Below are 11,279 nucleotides of genomic sequence, written 5' to 3'. Positions count from 1 at the left end.
GCAGAGTTTTACATTCACACAAATCTTGTTACATTAGATGCTGCCTCTATTCTGCAGGCATTATTTGAGTCATATAGGACTGAGGTAACAATGGGCTAGAAAGCCTTAAATTTGACATTTAAAATGGTGCATTTATTATTACAGGAAGTCACATGACGAAGCAAAAGGAAAGCTTATCATGGCCACTGGAAATGGCTGCTGTGGGCAACAAAGTTCAATTTAAATTGAGTCACCCTAGACAAGTTTTCACATCACATCAGACATAACAGTGCCTTATTGAGTTTACTCACATTCAGCAGAATCCACCTAGAGATGTACACAGGGCAGCAGCCTTAGACTTGAACAGTTGACTGCTTTCCCTTGAACATACTCCAAAAGCAACTGGCAACATAAGAAAAGAAACTAGCAAAGAGGCCTGCTTTGGGGTTTGTTTTTCCCCCTCAGGCAGCACAATGTCTTTCCTTTGTTGACAGTCAAATGGAGGGCAAGGTGCTTCATGTAACACTGCTCTTTCATTATAACAGCCTGGGGAAAGTGATCACACAAAGCAAGAATGAAAGATTTACTTTTATGAAACGCATTTCTTAAAGAATTTGAAACGATACAAAAGAAGAGCAATTAGGCAACAAACGCATCCTAAATTTTTAATCTGGGAAATTTAGAATTAAAACAGAAGGTAGACAAGTTACCTTGACTTGCAGTAGAATGTGAACAGAAACAATTAAACATTAATACTTGCATTTCACACTTGAGTTTCTGCTGTTGGCATATGACGTTTGATAACTGATGCCAAACGATGACAAATAGTTGCAAAGATTAAAGGTGGATCCTTTGAACTAAAGCATTCTAACAAATGCACACTAAAGTAAGAACTGAAAGCAGTGTTATCATATTTCACATTAACTTGCTGCTATAACAAAATACAATCGCGTAAGTTTCCTTTTTATCCTACCTAGGACTACCCTATCTTGCTACTTTCCAGTGTGACCTACTCTAGGCAGCTAAGACTTTCCAAAAGTCCTAAAAGCCACAGTAGGACTTGACTAGAAGAGTTTTGTTCCTGTCATGAAACATAGGCACTTCAACCTCCGCATAAGTTAATTACACAGTAATTATAATGAACACAACAGGGCTGCATCCAGGGCAAAGAATGCCAGAAATCTTTGCACAGTTAGTCACATTCTACTCTGAAAACTTTTTTAAAAATACTAGAGTCACAGTCCTCAAGTCTTGGAATGATTTCCATAAACTTCAACTGGATTTCAGTTAAGCTACTCCAGAGAGTGACTTGCAAATTGGAGCAGAGCCAAAGGCATTCTACAGAATCTCAATCACAGGGAAAAACATACAATTTCAAAATGTTTCATGGTATTCACATTTAAATTTATAGAACACTTCAATGCAAAGCCATTCATTTTGCTTTCCTAGGATATGCCCAGGTACTAGTCAACACAGTTCAGTTGTGCTCCACATAAAGTCCGACTGCAAGATGTGCACTTACCTGAGAGTAAACCCACTGCCCCAGTATGACTTACTTCTGAGTACACATGCATAGCACTGTGCTGCTAAGCATTTCCCCCCCCCCATGGGGCACATAAACAACTCTCTCTTCTTTTCACATTGTAAACAATTTACACCTTTTCCCCTTGCCTGTAAGACTTAGTGGTTTGTTTCTGGTTCTCCTGTGAAAAGCCTGTCAGACAGAAGTAATTTTCATAAGATAAAAAAGTTTCAAGGCTAGCCCCTGGGAATACACCTAATGGCAGGTACAGTGGAATGGATCCCAAAAAATATTGAGCATAAGCTGATGGCCCTGATTTGCAAACAACTCAGGAGTTTACCCATTAATAAAACAGGTAGATTCTAGAGCCATTCTTAAGCTCCTGCAACAAGCTGGAAAAGCAGATCTCCATCTTTTGCAATTTAGTTTCTTCTTGTACAAGGCTCTAATGAAACCTGTACCTTCTGCATCTTTGGATCCAATCCCATATCATTTAAGCAGACTAAATGAGTTCTACCTGAAAAATTATTTTGTTCAGAAGCCAGCTTTCTGTGCTTTCCCTACTCCCAATTAGCATGCCTCACACAGATCTTGCATGGTGGCTGGTAACAACACACTGCTGTGAGGTGTTTCCAAAATGAGTTCTGAAACCCATAGTATTTCTCCTTCACCTAGTTAGTTATATAGGTTGGTATTCAGGGGTCAATTTTGGAGTTGCCTTATGCTGACTTAGTTTGCGCTAAATATCACTGAAGCTAGAAAGAAATGAATACTCTACAGACAACAGGAGAAAGAATATTAACAAATAGGTTCCCCCCTCTCAAATTGTCTAATGGGACTGGAGCAAAAACCCATGGCATAGCAAAAGGTGGTAGACATACGAAGTTCAAGTCTGGCTCAGGGTGGACATTGTATTTGGTTGTGCCCCCTCTGTTCATTTTTATCATAAAAATGTGGAAACAGGTGGCAGCCTCTTGCCAATGATGAAATCTAGCAATACAATAGTTTGGGAGGGAGGGAGGGGTTCACTAACTGTACAAAATTTGCACTGTAGCTGCCAATGTGCTGCCCTATGGTTTGTTACGCCCACAAGAGAGATCTGTATCCCCAGAAACTATACTTCTTTTTATCAGACGAATTAAGGAAGACACTGGAAGTTTCTCTGTGCCATATTTTAAGAGTGTGTATCACCCAATTCTGCCTGCCATACAGCACTGGCATGCCAGCAGTGAAAACTATTTGAAGCTACTCACAATTATAGGAGCAGGGTTACCAAGTGCAAGAATCTGGATTTTTACACGCACACTCACACTGCTGATGTTAAGCATGTTGCTGTGGGGCACTAATAGCTGCTGAAACAAAAAGCACCTGGTGAAGTGCAAAAAACATTACAACACAAGCAAAAGGTGTACGAGGAGAAGCCACCCACACATTTCCACCCAGAGTGGAAAGCACATTCAAGAACCAAGGCCAAGAATGTTTCCAGACCCAGGTAACAGAATCCAGAAAAAAATAAGCCATGTGAGCAAAAAATTAGCAAGTTCCTCACATCACTTGTCTTCTGCTCCAGTAGAGAATAGCACAGGCATAAGCAAAACAGATGTGTATGATATATCCGGGTATGGTTTAGCAGCAGAACAGGATTACCACCACAGAAATGTTTCTAAGGACCAGGTTGTGGTTGTAGAGAAGAATACTGGCAGTGCAACAGTTCCTGGTACTGAAATCCAGTTCTAGAGCAGAGCTGCAGCTCAAAGTCAGGTGGGAGGGTGGGGGAAGCACAACCAAATGATAAGAGCACAAGTTTGTGTACAGTTGATCCCAGAGTCAACCCCTGACATCTCCAGTTAAAAAGTTCTCAGGCAGAGGAGTCTTCGGTCCCATTGTCTTATGTAATAAGACTGCTGCAAACTCAAGGCGGTGCTGTGTCCATGGACAAGTGCAATACTGTTAAAACCAGGTCTGAAAGAATGAGGCAGTGGAAAGTTTTAACGAGGCAATTCGTTCAACTGTGAATCCATGAAAAAGGTGCAGAAGTGGAGCTCTGTCCTGTGGCTGCATGGCAGGGAAAGGAGAGAATAATCTGCAACATAGACACCTGCAAACTCTTTTGACAGGCACAGCTGTAAAGAGCTTTTCCACAATCCTTTCTCTTGAGATACAAGTACTAACACTTCTAGTCCGCACTCGTTTTTGTCATAAGCTCCTTTCTATAAGGAGGCAGAGTTTCCAGGCTTTCCGGAAGGGAAGTTGTTTTAAAAACAACCAAGCCCATCAAGACACAAATTTTGACCGAACTTCTCAGCAGTTTCTTGCTCGAATCAAAGCGCTTGGGATTTGGCTGTATCCGTGCACACAAAGTAAGTCACCAGTTCTCCTTTCCCCTTGACGTTAATAAGTCCTCGGCATTCGCAGGCATACCCCAGGTTCTCCAGTATTTTGCAAGTCTCTTCTGTAACCTGTGCACAGAAAACACATGAGTCCATTCACAATTCAAAGTGAGCATTTCATCCCTTTCAGGCCCAGCTACTACTCCTGCTAAGAGCATGCAAAATAAATAAACAAATAACCACAAACATCAGAAAGAGGAACAAGGAAACCTCCAGAACAGGAATAAACTATACAGCTTTCCCCCAACCTCTTTCCCGCTGGACAGTGAAAGATCTGGGCTGCTCCTGGGGAGAAGGGACTCAAGAAGCAGGCAGGGTAGGTGAGATGAGATTAAAAGGCAATGGAAACAGTCACAATGACCTCCTTAGTTCTGGGTTTGAAGAGGGACTCTCCTTATGTTCTAATCATTGTACAGGTTTCCTTCACCCCTCTGCCCACTTTTTTTTTTACCTGGATTTTCCCAAGTTCTCCTGTACTCTCCATTCTACTGGCAACGTTGACTGTGTTTCCCCAGATGTCATACTGCGGTTTGCGAGCACCAATCACACCAGCTACCACAGGGCCATGGTTTATTCCTGCAAGAACAGGAAAGGGAAGGTTAAGATGAAATTTTGCTTTCCGCTCCTGTGGCTTCTTGCCACAAGAAGAGGAAGGTGTTGTATGCCAGCATGGGCAAATAAAATCACAAGTTCAATTCAAGGGAATGTGTGCCTAAACAAAGGTATGTCTTCAGAAGCCGGTGGGATGCCAACACTGATAGGGCTTCTTGTATCTCAGCAGGGAACACTGCTACTACCCCGTGAAGAAGTCCACCTCTATGTTATCATAAGCTGATCAATATCTGGTCATGGCAACACTATCTGGGTTCCATTAGCTTACTGGGAGGTGGAGGTCGTCCCAGGTTCAGTCCCTGGAATCTCCAGGTAAAATTGGGAAAGACTCTTGCCTGAAACCCTGGAGAGTCAGTCAGTAGTGAATACTCAGAGCAATGGTCATGCTGGTTGAGGCTGTAAGAAACTGGAGTCCAACCACTCCCAGCTGGGAGAGACTCCTGCCTGAAACCCAGCTGGTCAGTTGTGGCTAGGTGGACCAGCTACGTGGACCAGTGGTCTGAATGAGAACAACATAGCGCCTCATGTTTCTGTACCCTGCTTGTGGGCCTCCTACAAGCATCAACTAGTGTGGGAAACAGGATTCTGGACCAGATGGACCCTTGGGTCTGATCCAGCAATTCTCTTTTTATGTTCTTTGGTTGTGGTTCCTAAGCAACAGTGTAAATCACACTAGCTCTGGAGGTAGTAATGTTTCCAAATACCACTTGCCGAAAAACAACGGAAAGGTGAGCACCCTTGTGCTCAGATCTTTCTTGCAGGCTTCCCACAGATATTTGGTTTGCTGCTATCAGAACAGAATTCTGGATTAGATGTTCTTCTAAGATGTAGTGATTTTAAAAATCACTGAATATGGAAGAAATACAGTGGTGTCCCCCAAGATAATTCAGCCTGCCCCACCGCTTTTTGGTGGGGGGAGTGGATTGAACTTACCAACTCTGAGACGGAAATTGTTGAATGAGTGCCTGTTGATGCCATCCAGCTTAGTCATCAAAGCCATCGCAAATTCCACCATGATGCCAATTTGAGCATGCTGTCTTTCTTGGTCCTAAACAATATTTTGGGGCAGGGGGGAGAGTGTTAAGAGGATCTTTGCTTTAAGTTATTAGTGCAGGGGTAGGGAACCTGTGGCCCTCCAGGTTGTTTTGGCACTCAAAACTCCCATCAGCCCCAGCCAGAATGGGGTTTTTAGTCCAATGACATCTTGATGGCCAGAGGTAGCTACCCCCCACTAATGGAGTGCAGATATATTATAGGCGTATCCTAGAACTGCAGGTAAAGTCAGTGGACACCTACATTCCTCTTTCTGCTTAAAGTAAGGTAAAGGGACCCCTGATCATTAGGTCCAGTCACAGACGACTCTGGGGTTGCGGTGCTCATCTCGCTTTATTGGCCGAGGGAGCCGGCGTACAGCTTCTGGGTCATGTGGCCAGCAACACTAAGCCGCTTCTGGAGAACCAGAGCAGCATACGGAAACGCCATTTACCTTCCCGCTGGAGTGGTACCTATTTATCTGCTTGCACTTTGACATGCTTTCGAACTGCTAGGTTGGCAGGAGCAGGGACCGAGCAACGGGAGCTCACCCTGTCGCGGGGATTCGAACCACTGACCTTCTGATCAGCAAGCCCTAGGCTCTGTGATTTAGACCACAGCGCCACCTGCGTCCCTTTTCTGCTTAAAGTAGCTGGTAACAAAACTCACATTTATTTATTTATTTTATTTTCTTTATTGCATTTAAATCCCACCTTTTTCTCCAATGAGTTCAAGGGGGCACACATGGTTCTCCCCCCTCCTTCTTTAATCCTCACAACAACCCTGTGAGGTAGGCCAAGCTGGGAGGCAGTGACTGGCTCAAGGTCACCCAGGGAGCTTCATGGTTGAGTGGGGATTAGAACCCTGATTTCTCTCTCTCTTTCTCTCTCTCTCTCCCCCCTCCCCCACGCTATCAAAGTGGCTTGTATTTCAGCAGGTGACTTACCAGATTATTCTCTTGGCCTGGGGTAACACAGAGTCCTGATGCTGCCATGTATGTACTTCCAATAGTTTTGATTTTTTCAACACCACTGAATTTAGGTTTCAGCAACAGCTGTTTGGGGAAAAAAATGAGAAAACAATTAAAATCCAGGACCTGGATGATTCTTTTTCCTGTTACAGTCTTCTCACAGACCAGAGTTTCCAGTGGAATAAGCTAGACAAGGGGAAGAGGCTATACTGCTCAAGATAGGGCTGGTTTTCCTGCTACATTTTTTTTTTACTTCATACCGATCACCAAGTACAAAATACATGGGAAGGATGTGTGGGTTTTAAGATTTGGTTGTGTGTTTCTGACTTCCCCAATAGGTTGATTAATATGCCTGCATGAAGACACCCACCCACACCCCTTTCATCGTGTTTTGACCCTTGATGGCAACCCTTTCAAGATAAGGTTGTAGAAGTAGGTGCGTCACCCTGCTCAAACATGCAAATCAAACCATGGTTCTCTGGTTCAAGGATACTTTTCTTCATATGACACACTCCACCCAACCCCCTGGAACATAGGAAGCTGCCTTATACCCAGGTCAATTGGAAGGAAAACAAGGCTCTCAATAGCTGCTAGTCAGGATGACTATGAAGTATCAGATCCAGGATCAGAACCAGCATGCCTCTTGTTGGGGAACAAGAGTGAAGGAGGGCTGCTGTCCTCCTGTCCTGAATGTGAGCTTCCCTGATTGGACCCTGTGGGGAAGGGAATGCGGGGCTAGTTGGACTGATGGTCTGATCCAGCAGGGCTCTCAGTATGTAAGAACTCTCAGGCTCAGTATGTAAGAACTCTCAGTGTTGTGTTCTCTGACTGGCAACGACTCTCCAAGGTTCTTGGAGATCCTTCTTACTCAGGGGTCAGGAACTTGTGGCCTTCTACAGTTGCTGGTGGACCACAAATCCCATTCTCTCTGTCCACTGAACATGGTGGCTGGAGCTGATGGGAGATGGGAGGACCACAGTTTCCCCCATCCCTGAAACATAGGAAGCTGTTTCCTACAGAAGCAGAACATTGGGTCCATTTTGCTCAATATTCGTCCATGCTGACTGGCTCTCCAGGGTTTCAGAAGGGATTCCCATCCATACCTGGAGATGCCAAGGACTGAACCAGGAACCTTCTGCATTCAAAGCATGTGTTCTCTCACTGAATTATGATACACCTTTCTGCTGCATATCCAACCAGTCACATTTTTTAAGTGCTGCCAAGCAGGCTCCAAGGACCTTCCTCACATGACACAAGAAGCCAATTCTCTCCTCTGTGGAGAAGAAGATCTCTCTTCACTACACTGAAGTCTTGAGGGGAGGAGAATACTCATTTCTGGTTATTTAACATGGGGCAGGGGGGCAGGGCGGGCAGAGAGAGAACCAATCCCAACACCAAGAGGTCCACACAAGCCTCAAGAGGTACCTCGTCAAAATCGGCAATTATTTCATTGAGGAGTCGAAGGCACTCCAGCCCTTCCTTGTTGACATCACATTCTGTGTAGAACACCTTGAAGTCGGGTACTGAGGCAAACATGACACAGACACAGTCATAGGATTGATGGTACCAATCCTGCAGGAAATGCAACAACAGTTTCAACAATATCATTGTTCGCTACCAGTCGCTCCCATCTCCCCATACAACTAAAGCAACACTGTCTAAGCACATGTAAATTCAAAGAAGTAAGTGTACGCTAGGTGTCAGAAATCTCAGATCTACAATTTCCAGAGTGGTTTAGCAACCACTCCTTCTTCCCAGGGAATTTTGAGAATTGTAGCTTTGTGACGGAAATTTGTCGCTCTTAACGACACTCTTAACAAACAACAGCTTCCAGAAGTCTTTGGGGTAAGCCATGACTTTAAAGTGGTTGAGCACTACAGGTGTATATTGTGAATGATACCCAAGATTTATTTTGCTTTTTAGACCATGGAGCTTCTACTGCTTTGTCCTCGTGCTGTTTTCAACATGCGATCTCTTAAAGATTAGCAGAGGAGTGAACGAAAGCACATGGAGCAATGTGAATCTTATTGCTCTATACCTCGTTTAATTTGTCCCCGATAAAATGGGCAGCAACGTGAGCTGGGAGCACATTCTCCAGCAGCAGCCGGTTTACGTTTTCCATGGTTTCAAACGACTCGTGTTCCTGTTTAAATTTATTCTTTTGTAGGCAGTCCAGACGACAGTAATAGTCTATCTGCAAAAAACAAATAAACCAAGGAATTATGGAACTCAGCCTTAATATCAGCAAGCTGAAAATACTAGAAAAAAGCTTTGTGTACTTGCAGCAAACTTGTTTAATGCCTTGTGGGTTCAGGGGCCCCATGACATTTTTAATGTCCATGAAATCAACTGTTCCTCCTTCCAAAGCTTGAAATCTTTTAAAATGAGAGACTTGACCAATAAGCCAAGCATTTAACCCCTGATGCCCCAAATTGCACCCCACACATTTTCTTCCCCATGCAAGCCAAGTGTACTAAGCCACAAACAAATGCCCATATTCCTGTATACGTGCAGCATTCATTAACTGTCTAACATGCTCCCACAAGCCATGTTTCTATTTTAAATCGTACCTAATTATTTATCCCAAATCATTGTGCTGTGTTTCCCAGACCTGCCTCAGCTGTCGTTAAGACATCATCATCACTAGTAATAGGCTCACAGATTTGATCTTCGTGCAAGTGGGACTTTCCACCGTTCAAAACCAACTGCCAAACGGAGGAAGCACAACTCACAGGCATAGAGAGACTGTGGGCACTTCAGAACAAATCCTATCGTGTCTGATTTGTTACAAAATGCAGCAGATCCGGAAAACACCGCAAAGTAATTTTGCAGGGATACCCATAGTGAAGTATTTTTTAAAAACAACAACACAAATTCCCCCCAGCTGCAGACTAAAACGGTACCATCCATTCTACCACATGAGAACTATTTATTTATTCAATCTTTTTCTTATTTATTCAATCAATCTTTCCACATACCACAGTAAGAAGGAAAAAAGGTTCGGAATGTCACATCACAAATAAACTGAGGACAGAAAGCTCTGGGCAAATCACACACCTACGAGGACTGGGTTGCCTACCTGTTTTGACAGTAGAACCAAAGTTATGTAAAACAGAGCCAGGTATAAATTTGTCATTATTCTTGGTTCTTTCATAAAAAACCTAAAGCAAAAAGCAAACAAAACAAAAACATTCATTTTAAAAGGGTTTGGAACTATGTGTGAAACACCCATGTTTAAATGTTTGGAAATGCATCTCTAAAACGTTCAAAGTTTCAAGCGATACAGAGGACTACAAACAAGAGTTTGCCAGATTGCACGTTGGAACCATTCACAAGACACAAAGACACCCATCCACGGTAGAAAAAATAAATAAATTACTGTCAAATATTGTCTCCTGCAAGGGGGGGGGGGGGGGAACACCCCTGAGTTTGTTGGGTTAAGTAAACGCCACTGCCATCCACTTCTGAGTTTGATACTCGGATAAATACTACTCTCAAGGGCAAGAGGTCAAAATGGAAGACAGGCTTGCAGCATTTCCAGCCCATGAAACAAAAATTATTTGATGGGGCTTTTTTTCCAGTTTGAGATTTGATTGGGCAAATTCCACATTATGCACCATCTTGAACGGATGTCAGAGAGAGAATAAGTTGGTAAACATAAAATAGTGGATTCCCCATTACCCTCACAGTACTACAATTCCCAGAGCTCCCTGTAAAGAGGAATTGGTTGTTAAACTACTCTGTAAATTGTAGCTCTGTGAGAGGGAATAGGGGTCTCCTAATGCTCTGAGCACCCAGGATTCCTTGCAGGAAGCCATGGCTATTTAAAGTCATATTGTAGCACTTTAACTGTATGGTGCAGGTGGGCCAAGAGAGAAAAGCAACGAGGTGACCTCCCAAGTTCATCACCGATGAACACAATGATAAGTAAGGAGGCCATTTAGTGTCTGCTCTAGTCTGACTTGGCACAAGGCAATTTCCTGTGTTTGCATGAAAATGGCAGAGTGGTTTAAACATCTGAAAATGCTTCAGGTAGGAGGAAGAAGGTCTTGTGCGACATGTTGCAGTGACAGCAAATGCACTGCGACACTAGCGTAATCATTATCCGCACAATACCCAATAACTCAACTTTTTCACTGGGTTCCTAATGCAGCTAATGTCACCATGCTGCAGCATACTTTGAGTCTGTTCCCAGCTTCTTAAGAAACTGTAATCTCTGAGATCACTTCCTGGAGCAGCAGTTTGCAATTCCACTAAGCTCACCATCAGCTTACAGAGTGCTGTTACCATTGAGAAGCAAGATACCGTACCTTGTGGTGGAGTCACTGACATTGCTGCGGCTGGAGCACAAAAGCAGGTTGCTATTAAATACAATGAAATACCCAACGACGGCTCCTGACAAAAGGATAAGCTTCAGTTCAAAGCTCATTCGAAGGAACACAGAGCAGGCGATGAAACCCAGAAGGCAGCAGTAGGTATAATACTGGAACAGAAGAGGAGTGGCTTTAAAAAAAAACATATATATATATATATATATATATATGTGTGTGTGTGTGTGTGTGTGTGTGTGTGTGTGTATAAATAATATCATGGCACACTGATTGCCTATGTAGTCATGTCCTAGGTAAGGGCAAATTTGTCAATTTTGGCTTCTATCAGTTTCTCATTTCTCCAATCCTAAATTCTGCTCTCCACATTTTCATATCTGTTTTTTTTAAAAATTGCAAAGTCCTCATGAAAATTCATACATATTTACATGAAATTTTCTCCCCCA

General features: G+C 43.3%; 1 protein-coding gene across 5 annotated transcripts in view; it reads right to left on the bottom strand.

The window, feature by feature from the left end:
• Positions 1–632: 632 nt before the first annotated feature.
• The window catches only part of ADCY7 (adenylate cyclase 7), a 76,449-nt gene continuing 65,802 nt past the window's right edge, over positions 633–11,279 (bottom strand). For 4 of the 5 annotated variants that reach the window (XM_028740188.2, XM_028740189.2, XM_028740190.2 and 1 more), the window contains 8 exons: positions 10,816–10,988; positions 9,585–9,666; positions 8,544–8,699; positions 7,931–8,077; positions 6,482–6,589; positions 5,437–5,551; positions 4,343–4,467; positions 633–3,960 (listed from right to left, as the gene is read on the bottom strand). In XM_028740188.2, coding sequence (XP_028596021.2) covers positions 3,823–3,960; positions 4,343–4,467; positions 5,437–5,551; positions 6,482–6,589; positions 7,931–8,077; positions 8,544–8,699; positions 9,585–9,666; positions 10,816–10,988 — 1,044 coding nt within the window. In that variant the 3' untranslated portion in view covers positions 633–3,822. Of the gene's footprint in view, positions 3,961–4,342; positions 4,468–5,436; positions 5,552–6,480; positions 6,590–7,930; positions 8,078–8,543; positions 8,700–9,584; positions 9,667–10,815; positions 10,989–11,279 lie in introns of those variants that run through there. The other variant, XM_028740191.2, reaches the window with a different exon arrangement.

Source organism: Podarcis muralis, chromosome 7 (genome assembly GCF_964188315.1).
Source record: "Podarcis muralis chromosome 7, rPodMur119.hap1.1, whole genome shotgun sequence".
Classification (NCBI taxonomy): domain Eukaryota; kingdom Metazoa; phylum Chordata; class Lepidosauria; order Squamata; family Lacertidae; genus Podarcis; species Podarcis muralis.
This window is presented reverse-complemented; position numbering and strand designations above follow the sequence as displayed.